Here is an 11,749-nt window from a genome sequence, read left to right on the forward strand (position 1 = left end):
CCTCCCTATTCCAGAAGGTTCACAGTTAAAGTCCTTGTTGTGAAGGATTTCTAGTTGCTTACCAGGGACCTCCTCTTCTACCAGTGCACTTCAGTGATGCGAGAGGCAGCACTCATTGGATCTTTCCTAATCCAATCCTATCTAAAAGGAACTCTATTTGAGTTAGGAATTGGCAGCTCTTGTTCACTTGTTTGATGTGTTTCAGCAAAACAAACCCAATTTTCATTATTTAATGAAAGAGGATGCTATAATATAGGTGAAATACTTAAATCAATGCAAATATTAAATATAACAGTTATGTATACAGGCCTGAAGCTAACAGTTATATATACAGGCCTGTAGCTAACAGTTATGTATACAGGCCTTGCCCCCTGACAGTTTTGGGGGGGCCCTAACCCCCAGGCTGCTGCCTCCCTCCTGTGTGATTTAAATCACATGGGAGGGGCATCCAGGAGCAGCTGCTGCCCCTCCCATGCCATTTATAGGGCCCAGAAATCAGCTGATCGGTGGGGGTCTAAATTATGCAGGAGGGGTGGCAGGAGCAGTCACCAGCCTCCTGCACAATTTAAAGGGTCCCCTAACCCATGGCCCCTAATGTCCCCCTCCCCCTGTGGCCCCTAGCTATGAGGCTGTATGTATTATTTATAGTTGGTAGCATACGGGGATGTTGAGCGTTCAAATCCTACTAAAAGAAAAGAGGATGTTTCAGAACTACAGATGCAGCTGAATCCCATCAAGTCAGCTACCCATAAACCCTAAAGAGTCAATAAGCCAGAAAGCTGACAGGAGGATAAGCATTCACTGGTTTAAAGAGAGTTAGTATTCAGTTGCTAGTCAATGGTGTTCTGGGCCTCAAACTCTCTGCTTAAAGGACAGTAGTGTCATGTTGTTTTACAGTATTTCAAAGTCCTTGCCTGATTATAACATCATAGGAACTGTTATCATTTAAAGTGAAATGAAAACAGAAAAGAAATTCCTTGCACTAGTCTTTTAAGAAGGGACATCAAACAATGGAATCTTCTTTGTTCTAAAAAAGTTGTTTACATTTACCCTCCTGTCAGCTGGCTGGCTTAGGGGTTTCTCATCAAGTTGACTTCTTGACCTTTCCTCCATATGTCTGTTGACCTTCTGGCCTGTTCCCTTTATGGGATTTGACCGTATGTCCAGATCCCATGCTCGGAGCACCACTTCCAATAATGGATTAGAGTACCGGCCTCAGAGATAAGAGCTGCCCTTGCTTTCTATTGTTATGGCATCCTTTGCTAGCTCAGCAGTCCAAACACAGTTTCTCCCAGCCCCCCAAGTTGCCTCTTCCTGCTGTGTGAGGGCTGCTTCAGGAATGACTTACATCACAACCATAGCACTATCTCAACATTTACAGCAACAAAAGCTGTGTAAATTCTAATGTATGCTATTTACATTAGATATAAATCTGTGATACACCGACAGTGATAATCTCTGTGTGTAATCTGCTTTATATCGTGACGTAATATAAGCTTTGTATTGTATCCTATTTTCTTTTCTCCAAAGACACAGATATATCCTCTTAGGAATGTCAGTGACACATACTGGAGTATAATGAAAGATATTCTATATTTTGATGAACTTTTCATATATTGAATAACCCAATTCAAGAGTTCCGGGGAGGGGGGGGGGTTGATAGACTTTGTGTATGGGAAGGGCTAGACTTTCCCATGGTTTATTCTTAAATCCTGACAGTCAAGATCATAAAATTAAGCCAGAGCCTACACAGGACAGACACTTTTAAAAACCTGACATTCATTCAGCAGCCAAGCAAGACATAATGAATGGGTAGGGATGCCTTTCTCAGACCAGAGACATGAAGGCATACTTGGAGTTGAAGATCCGGTGTTGCTGCCTGTTGTATGCACAATTAGAAGGCCAGAATGAAATCCTCTTAGTCACTGATTCAGTTGAAATATCTGCATTTTCTTTCTCAGTTCTTGCTTGTGAGAAACTCATGAACTTTTAGGTTTTGTACCATTTGCATTATCCTTGCACTGAATTGCCTATAAACGACATAAAATGGTATACAAATGCTGAAGTATAAGGTTTCAGCTGACAGAAGGGGGAGAATTTCTTTTCATTGATTTCCACCACCCACTCCCAAAGAACTCAACTCTCTTCTCATGCTTTTTTGGGACATTCCCTTGTTTTACAGAAGCAGCATTTTGTGGGTTATTTCGGGTCACAGCATGAGGGGGAGGAAAGCTACCGTAGTTACATTCTGTGGATGGAAATCCCTTCTATCAGCAGAAATTTTCACAAGGAAACAGCCCCAAAACATCAAATGCTGTAAAAGAAAACAAAGAACCGTCAATAGCAGCAATGAAAAGCAGCAAAACTCTGGCAGCACAAGTAATCAGAAGAAGTAAAAGTAGCCTTATCAGCTCACCCCTAGTTTATCAGATGGGTTGATTTTCCCTGCTCTCTTTATATGTGTTTCTATGTGAAATAATATTTACAATATTATTATTTGCAATATTATTATTCAGATTAAAAATATAACAGACTTTAAGGATTAGAAAAACCTGCTTAATACTGGAAGCAAAAAAGTACATATTGGTTAATAGCTATCGATAGCGATAAGGAACCCCATGGTGTAGGGTGGTAAAGCTACAGAACTGCAGTCCAAGCTCTCTGCTCATGACCTGAGTTCGATCCCAGCAGAAGCTGGGTTCAGGTAGCCGGCTCAAAGTTGGCTCCACCTTCTGAGGTTGGTTAAATGAGTATCCAGTTTGCAGGGGGGGGGGGTGTGTGTAGATGACTGGAGAAGGCAATGGCAAACCACCCTGTAAAAAGTCTGCCATGAGAATGTTGTGATGCGACATCACCCCAGAGTTGGAAACGACTGGTGCTTGCACAGTACCTTTACCTAGTGCCAGTTTGGTGTAGTGGTTAAGTGTGCGGACTCTTATCTGGGAGAACCGGGTTTGAGTCCCCACTCCTCCACTTGCACCTGCTAGCATGGCCTTGGATCAGCCATAGCTCTGGCAGAGGTTGTCCTTGAAAGGGCAGCTGCTGTGAGAGCCCTCTCCAGTCCCACCCAGCTCACAGGATGTCTGTTGTGGGGGAGGAAGGTAAAGGAGATTGTGAGCCGCTCTGAGACTCTTCGGAGTGGAGGGCGGGATATAAATCCAATATCTTCTTCTATCTTCTTTATAGATAGCAATAAATTGTGACTTCAGGTTCTGCTCCAAAGCTTGAATAGCCATTGTTTGAAAAATCTCTCCCAGTCATGCCATAAACTAAATTCCGGTGGTTCTATCATCTGATACTTAATATAATATTTCTAATAACTGTCAAAAATAGCTACAGAAAAGACATTCTGAATTAAGTGCTTGTTTTTTTTATTTGTGCTACTTACCTCTCTATCTTTTGTGCAACAATTCAGAGCTAGTTATTTATTTTCATCTATAAAATAAAATATTATAAAAGATGCCATTTATGTAAAGCAAGATAGGGGTATGGGGTTTGTGATATATATTTATCCCAGGTTGCATACACCCCTCACCCCCCAGATTTAAAAGATGCATTTACACACACACATCTGGGCCCTGAGCTGCAAGCACACCCACCTTGCCTTCCCATTACTCTACTCCATCTCAAAAAGCCACCAGGTACTTCCCAGTGGCAAACTGCTGAAGCGCTTGCATGGTGCATTTCTCTGCCAGGGCAAACCATACAAGTGCCTTCCAAGCTCATGAGTGGTGTGACTGCTCCTTCAGGGCGCAAGCAGCCTGTGCCTCTCTTGGCAGCTAGGTGTGCACCATCTGCTTATAGTGGGGTGCCTCAAACTGCACCAGCTTTTTTTTTTAAAGGTAAGAGGTCGCCACCACAAGCTGCCCATCTGAATCCAGCCACAGTGATTAATTGGGTGACTCAGGAAAGGGATATATGTAGGTGTTGCCCTTTTCACACATTCTTTGAATGTATGGAGGGGATGGGGGAGAGCAAGATCATGCATGGTGTTCCTATTCCTGGCCTCCATGTACTTATTTGAAGTTTAGAGCCTGCATCAGTAAACCTATGTGTGTACAGGACAATTGGGGGACAGTTATATGCAAGCAGGTTCTGTTCCATCCTTTAACTTAGTATGTTTTCCAAGAACATCTGAAAGGGATATGTGTGCATACATGCATGCATGTATGTTTGCATCATATACCCAATTATGAACTGAGCCATAAAGTGTGGATTAGTAGATATGTAAAACAGAGCTAGAGACAAACCTGAAGGAAGTCCCATCTGAAATCTTTAAAAAAAAATTATTAAAAATCTGAAATCTAAAAAAAAATTATTGGGGGATTACAATCACCAAAATAATAGAAATAACATCTGTAGCGTTAAGAAAACATTGTCCCCTGAATTCTCAGAGGCCGTTCCGAACGTTGCTAGGCAACCAGAGCAATATTGCCTTCCAAGCCTTGGTATGTGTAAAGTGAAGCCATGGGGGAAACAGGAGTAGAAATAAAGATCAAAATAGCTTTAGAAAGGGTCCATTCCTCTTCTCCTGTCATGTGACTTGATGGAGGAGAACTTGCTGGGGTGAGACCCAGCTGCAACCACCACAAACTCACTATCCACAGCACTCGATCTGGCTTCGTGATAGTGGCCACCAAGTAGGTTGCCAAGTGTAACTAAGAAAATACCTAGGGACTTTGGGGGTGGAGCCAGGAGACTTTCTCATTCCCTAAAATAAATACAAAAATATAGCAGTGCAGTTCCCCTGAATAAAGTCTTCATTTCCTCAACCCCCAGCACTTTCACTTTCACTTCCCCCCCTCTCACACACAAACACACACAGACTCTCACACAGCAGCCAAAATAAGCACAGTTTGGAAGCTCACACTTTGTGGTCTTACTGGGGCAATTTACTCACCATGGGAGTTAATGACTGCTCTATACTCAACCCAGTTGGTCAGACTAACACAGGGGAACCAGAGCTTACTATTTTAGTGTGCAAATGTCTTAAGCTGGAAAGCAAACAGAGCTTCTAGGCTCCTTCCCTTCCCTTTCCACAGGCTAGTTGTTCTGCAGGCTCGCCCAACCCCCATGCAGCCTGACTCTTAAAGGTGCATGCACACCTTTCTAAAAGCAACTGTTCCTGGTGTCTTCTTAAGTCTTTGGAGGTTTGAAGGCACAAGGAGGCTGTTGGAGTGGGACTTCTCCCCACCGGCCAGCTGACTGGGGGCAGGAAGGAAACTGCAAAAGCAAGAGAACCCCCGCTGGGACCTGGGGATTGGCAAGCCTACCACCAAGCCACTGATCCCAGCCCAGCCTTCTATCCACTGCACAACGGGGCCTTGCCCAGCCTGTTGGACACTGCCACTGGACCCAACCTGCTGGCCACCATGCTACTGAGTCCAGCCCAGTCTGCCAGTCCCCATGCTACTGGGACCAGCCAAGCCTGGCAGCAGCTATCATACATCTGTGCCTGGTCAGGCCAGGCTGCCATTGTGCGATGTGGCCAGACTTTCCCAGGGAGATGGTGCTAGGGGAAGCAAAAGAGGGAAAGATGAAGACAGAGAATTAAATAAAGGTAGGTTGGCTGGTAGATGGGAAGGAAAAAAGAAAACAGAAAAAGGACAGAGGTGAAGGGAACTTCCAAGAATGTGAAAAGGTGAATAGTGGGGGAGAGGATACATGGGGAGTTGAGATACCTCTTTGGTCTTTGTAAACCTCCTACTGGTTATGGTACAATGTTTAGGGTTGCCAGATCCCCCCTGGCCATCTAATGTAGATGGAGGGGTAGGGTTGCTAGATTCAGGCTGAGAAACTGCTAGAGATTTGGGAATGGAGCCTGGGGAGGACAGGACCTCAACAGCATACATTGCCATAGAGTCCACCCTCCAAAGGAGCCATTTTCTCCAGGGCAACTGATTTCTGTAGTCTAGAGATGAACTATAATTCTGGGGGATTCCAAGGTCCCACCTGGAGGCTGGCTTCCCTAATTTATTGCATTCAATATAAGCATTTAGACCCTGCCTTTCTACTAATCCTTGCATCCAAGACAGCTTACTTTTTAAAATTAAAATGTTTAAAAGTAATTTCAGTTTAAAACAGGAGTAATCTGATGCATTAAAACAGCAAGAACCTCCAACACCCATTACCATGACAGTTTGGATCTGAGCTGAACAGGCCAAGTGGTACTGTACAGCCACATCTCTTTGTTAGCTCTTGTTCTCTCTCTCGGCTTGACTTCACGAACGAAGATTTAAGAAGGGTGCAGTAGTCCACGTCTGCTGCAGACTCGCTGGTGGCTGACAAGACCAATGCGGGACAGGCAGATCCGGCCACAGTGGCTGCAGGGAAAAGTCTGATTTGGGGTTGGTGCTGTAGCAGTGCGATTCTTCCTCAATCTCCTTTTCTCCTCAAGACCAGCTATGCGTGCGTTCTCAAAGGAAGAGACAGCCTGGTGGATGGTGTGCCTCCATGCTTTGCGATCTGAGGCTAGGTCAGACCACTGGTGATGGTTGATGCGACAGGTGCCAAGGGATTTCTTCAAGGAGTCCTTGTACCTCTTCTTTGGTGCCCCTCTATTTCGATGGCCGGTGGAAAGTTCGCCATACAGAGCAATCTTGGGAAGGCGGTGGTTTTCCATCCTAGAAATATGCCCTGCCCAGCGCAGCTGCGTCTTCAACAGCAGTGCTTCGATGCTTGTAACCTCCGCCCTCTTGAGGACTTCAGTGTTGGTCACAAAGTCACTCCAGTGGATGTTGAGGATGGTGCGAAGGCAGCGCTGATGAAAGCGCTCAAGGAGTCGCAGGTGATGACGGTATAAAACCCACGATTCGGAGCCGTAGATGAGGGTTGTCATCACAACCGCTTAGCTCTTGTATCTCTATGCTAATTTACTGAATGCTAATTTATTTCATGGATTTTAACAACTGCTTTAATCCAATCTCAACTATAATTGCCCAGTTATTTATGCATCTTGGCTCTGACTAGCCCTTCCTGGCAACTATTTCCACCCCTACCTATATGCTATGATTGAGGATGTCTTGTTTCATTGTATCTGAAGAAGTGTGCATACACACAAAAGCTTATACCCTGAATAAAACTTTGTTGGTCTTTGTTGTGTCCTAGGCTCAAATGGGAGAACTGTTACTTTTGGAGGGAACTGTTACTTTTGGAGGGAAGCTGAACAAGCCAAAGCTTGTACTCCACACCAGGGTTCCAGAGAAGGCCCAGAGAAGGAGAGCCAGTTTGGTGTAGTGGTTAAGTGTGCGGACTCTTATCTGGGAGAACCGGGTTTGATTCCCCACTCCTCCACTTGCACCTGCTAGCATGGCCTTGGGTCAGCCATAGCCCTGGCAGAGGTTGTCCTCGAAAGGGCAGCTGCTGTGAGAGCCCTCTCCAGCCCCACCCACCTCACAGGGTGTCTGTTGTGGGGGAGGAAGGTAAAGGAGATTGTGAGCCGCTCTGAGACTCTTCGGAGTGGAGGGCGGGATATAAATCCAATATCTTCTTCTTCTTCTTCTTCTAAGCGTGCCCAATCAGGGGAAGGATTGAAACATAAGTAGCCAATCAACATCTAGGCTCATACTGTACCCTGATAGGCCCTTAGGGCCCTGTAAATGGCCAATCCATGTACATAGTTAAGGACCAATCAGAAGGGGGCAAGAATTGTATAAAGGAGCGGAAAGTTTGAATAGAGCTCAGTCTGTGTGTGTGTTCCTGAAGTAAAGCTTGCTGAAATCACTCTCCGACTCTGGTCTCTTACTGCGCCAACCCCAGTACTTTACACTGGCGACGAGGATGGGATGCCAGTAAGAACCAGCAACAGAACCAGGAACACGGAAAGGTGGCTAAATCCAAGCCATCTGGGTCCGCACCTCCGCTCTGCGCACACCCCAGCTCGCAAGCCGCCCAGACACGCTGCCAAGAATGGAGGCTCCAGCCAACCTCCTACAGCCCTTTAGCATCGATCGCCCCGAGCTGTGGGACTCGTGGGTCGAAGGCTTCCAGTCATACCTGACCTTCCGGAAGATTACAGAGACTACCATGCAGAGAGCTCTGCTTATCAGTACGTGTGGCACAGAGACCGTGGACTTAGCCAGGGCTCTTCTCCAACCCAGGAAGCTCTCAGAGATGCCGGTGGACGACATCATCAGCGCTCTGGAGAAGTATTTCCAGCCCCAGCCAACCAAGCTCACCCGGCACTGGGACTTCCGACAAAGGACACAGAAGGCAGGCGAAACCACGATGGCGTTCTTGACAAACCTGCGCCGGGTGGCAAGCCAATGCAGTTTCGCACACCTCAACGAAGCCCTTCTCGACCAGTTTGTATGGGGCTTGAGGGACGAAAAACTAGTACAGAAAGTCCTGTCCGTCTCCGAGTGCGACCTAACAAAGGCAATCGATGTGGCCACCAGCTGGGAGAAGGGCAGATCAGCAGAGCCACGGCTGACAAGACAGGCTGCGGCACACCAGATCAACCCTGAACCATCTACAGAGGACTCAGACGAGGACAAAGCTCTACAAACTGGCGATTGTTCAGCAGGAAGGAAGACCACCCATGTCCCACAGGGCATGAGACACAAGACACCACCTGCATGTGCAAGCTGCGGGGGCCAGCACGAGCGAAAGACCTGCCGATTCCGGAATGCCACCTGTCGACTCTGCAACAAGGAAGGCCACATCGCCTGTGCCTGCAGATCCACATCCCGAGCACGCGTCCCGCAAAGATCTGCGCACTCCGAAGGCCAGCCAGACTTCGAGACCGACGCTCTCCATGCCCACCCATACCCGGTACAGTACTTACCCTCGCCAGTCAGGCCCTCCAAAATCCGGGTCAATGTAGGGATCGGGGGGGTGCCCTGCCAAATGGAGGTGGACTCTGGGTCAGCATCATCTATTATAGCGGCAGAGACATTTTTTAAAATCCCCACCAGGCTGAGGCCTCGTCTCAGGGACCCGGGGTTTACCTTAGTGGACTTCCAGAAGAATAAGGTGCCTATCTTGGGAGTGGGCCTGGTCCCAGTCCAATACAAGGGGCTCAAGGGCCAGCTACAAGTGCTAGTGGTCAAGAACCACCTTACAAACCTTTTGGGTCTCGACTGGTTCAAGCCCCTGGGAATAGAGATCAGGGGGGTCAATAAGACTGTCGGAGTGGACTTTAACAAGGTTTGCGAAGAGTTCCCGGCCGTTTTCGATGGCACCTTGGGCTGCTACACGGGTCCCCCGGTTACACTACACCTCGACCCCACAGTGCGGCCTATTAGGCTTAAAGCACGGCGAGTTCCATTCGCACTCAAGCCTAAAATTGAGGAGGAACTGGATAAACTGATTGCACAGGGAATACTAGAGCCTGTCATCCACGCAACCTGGGAAACTCCCATCGTGACTCCAGTCAAGCCCAGTGGGGAGGTGCGGATTTGTGCAGACTATAAGTGCACCCTCAACAAGGCTCTTCAGGCCCACGCATACCCTGTGCCCATTGTCAGCCACGTTTTAGCCACCCTAGCCGGCGCAAAATTTTTTGGCAAGTTGGACTTGGCCCAAGCTTACCACCAGCTGCCGGTGGATGAGACCACGGCCAACGCCCAAACAATTGTGACCCACCGGGGGGCCTTTAGAGTAAAGCGGTTGCAATTTGGCGTGAGTGTGGCTCCGGGGTTGTTCCAGGAACTAATGGACTCTCTTTTAAAAGGACTTCCCGGAGTCACTCCATTCTTTGATGATGTGCTGATCGCGGCAGCCTCGCCTGAAGAATTCGCCGCCCGCCTTAGAGGAGTCCTACAATGTTTTGAAACAGCCAGCCTCAAGGTCAAACGGGAGAAGTGCCTCCTGGGCATGGATCGGGTGGAATTCCTGGGGTTCTCCATCGATGCCCAGGGGGTCCACCCCTCCGACGCCAAGCTGCGTGCCATCAGAGATGCTCCAGCGCCCACCAACAAGCAAGAACTCCAGGCCTTCCTCGGCCTCCTAAACTTTTATCATGCTTTTCTCCCCCACAAGGCAGCGGTGGCCGAACCCCTGCACCGACTTCTAGACAAGAACCGACCCTGGGCATGGGGCCGCCAGCACGCTAAAGCCTTCCAGGATATCAAGGGCCTCCTGATGTCCAACTCCGTCCTTGCCCATTTCGACGAGACCCTGCCCTTGGTCCTTGCATGTGACGCATCCCCTTATGGCGTGGGGGCAGTTCTGGGCCACTGACTCCCTGATGGGACCGAAGTCCCTATCGCGTACTACTCGTGGACCCTCTCGTCAGCGGAGCAGAACTACGCCCAAATCGACAAAGAAGGGTTGGCAGTTGTGGCCGGTGTCAAAAAATTTCATGATTACATCTACGGCCGGCTCTTTACCCTCTATACGGACCACAAACCCCTCTTGGGCCTCTTTGCATCGGACCGGCAGACCCCTCAGGTGTTGTCCCCACGGGTCCTCCGTTGGTCCATTTTTCTAGCCGGCTACACCTACACCCTAGTGCATCGCCCAGGCAAGGCAATCGGCCATGCTGACGCCCTGAGCCGCTTGCCCTTGCCTGACGTGGATCCCGATCCAGCCCCGGCTCATCAGATCCTACTGATGGACATGCTTCCGGACAGGCCATTGCTCGCCCGCGACATTGCTGCCCACTCCGCTCGTGATCCAGTCCTCTCCCGTGTCTTGGACTGGCTGGGGAGGGGGTGGCCCAAGGGCTCGACTGGGCCGGAATTTACTCCGTTTGCAGCCCGGAAAGACGAACTATCCACCCACAAACGCTGCCTACTATGGGGCAACAGAGTCGTCATCCCCAAACCCTTGCAAGACCAAGTGCTGAGAGCCCTGCACGAGGCACACCCGGGCATAGTCCGCATGAAGGCTCTCGCACGGAGCTATGTCTGGTGGCCTGGCCTCGATGCAGAAATTGAGGCTTGGGTTAAAAGGTGCCCGACATGCCAGGTATCAAGGCCTGACCCCCCACGTGGCCCAGTGCAATCATGGGAATCCACCAAAAACCCCTGGTCAAGACTGCATATGGACTTTGCTGGCCCCTTCCATGGGCGGAATCTACTCATACTAGTGGATTCATACTCCAAGTGGTTGGAGGTGGTCCAGGTGCCCTCGCCATCGTCGCAGGCGACCATGACAGCTCTGAGGGCCATCTTTGCAACCCACGGGTTGCCGGAGACCATCGTCACCGACAACGGCACAGCATTCACGTCCGCAGTGTTCCAGGACTTCTTGGCCAGGAACCTCATCAGGCACATTCGCTCTGCCCCATTTCATCCAGCCACCAACGGCCAGGCAGAGCAGATGGTGCGCACGGCAAAGGAGGCCTTGAACCGTCTGGGCCCCTCAGACTGGCCAAAAGACATGGCGTGTTTCCTAATGGCCTACCGGACCACACCCACCGCCTCCACAGGTCGCAGTCCAGCCGAACTCCTCATGGGCCGCCGCATCACCACCCTGCTGGACAAGCTGCACCCTGACCGAGCCCCAGACAGGCGACCGGCACCGGAACACCTTAAAGCCCCCAGAGGGTTCTACCCAGGTGAGACAGTGTGGGCACGGAACTATGCCACCACTGGCCCCGCCTGGCTCCCTGAAAAGGTGGACCACATCACCGGACCGGTCTCCTATGCAGTGGCCTTGGAGGGTGGACATCTCCTGAGGCGACACATCGACAAACTCCGAGGTCGCCTGCCTGCCGGGGAGCCAAGGTCAGAGGCTCCAGATCCGGACAACGTAAGTCCCCGAGAGCCTGACACAGAACAGGGTTCCGTGGAGCCCGCTTCGG

General features: G+C 49.4%; 1 protein-coding gene across 1 annotated transcript in view; it reads left to right on the forward strand.

The window, feature by feature from the left end:
* LOC132570131 (uncharacterized protein K02A2.6-like) overlaps positions 1-11,436 on the forward strand; it is a gene marked incomplete at its 3' end in the record, with an annotated part of 63,345 nt that extends 51,909 nt beyond the window's left edge. The window contains exons 2-3 of the mRNA XM_060236565.1: positions 10,575-10,654; positions 10,730-11,436. Coding sequence (XP_060092548.1) covers positions 10,575-10,654; positions 10,730-11,436 — 787 coding nt within the window. The remainder of the gene's footprint in view (positions 1-10,574; positions 10,655-10,729) is intronic.
* Positions 11,437-11,749: the final 313 nt, after the last annotated feature.

This window comes from Heteronotia binoei, chromosome 4, assembly GCF_032191835.1.
Source record: "Heteronotia binoei isolate CCM8104 ecotype False Entrance Well chromosome 4, APGP_CSIRO_Hbin_v1, whole genome shotgun sequence".
Taxonomy (NCBI): domain Eukaryota; kingdom Metazoa; phylum Chordata; class Lepidosauria; order Squamata; family Gekkonidae; genus Heteronotia; species Heteronotia binoei.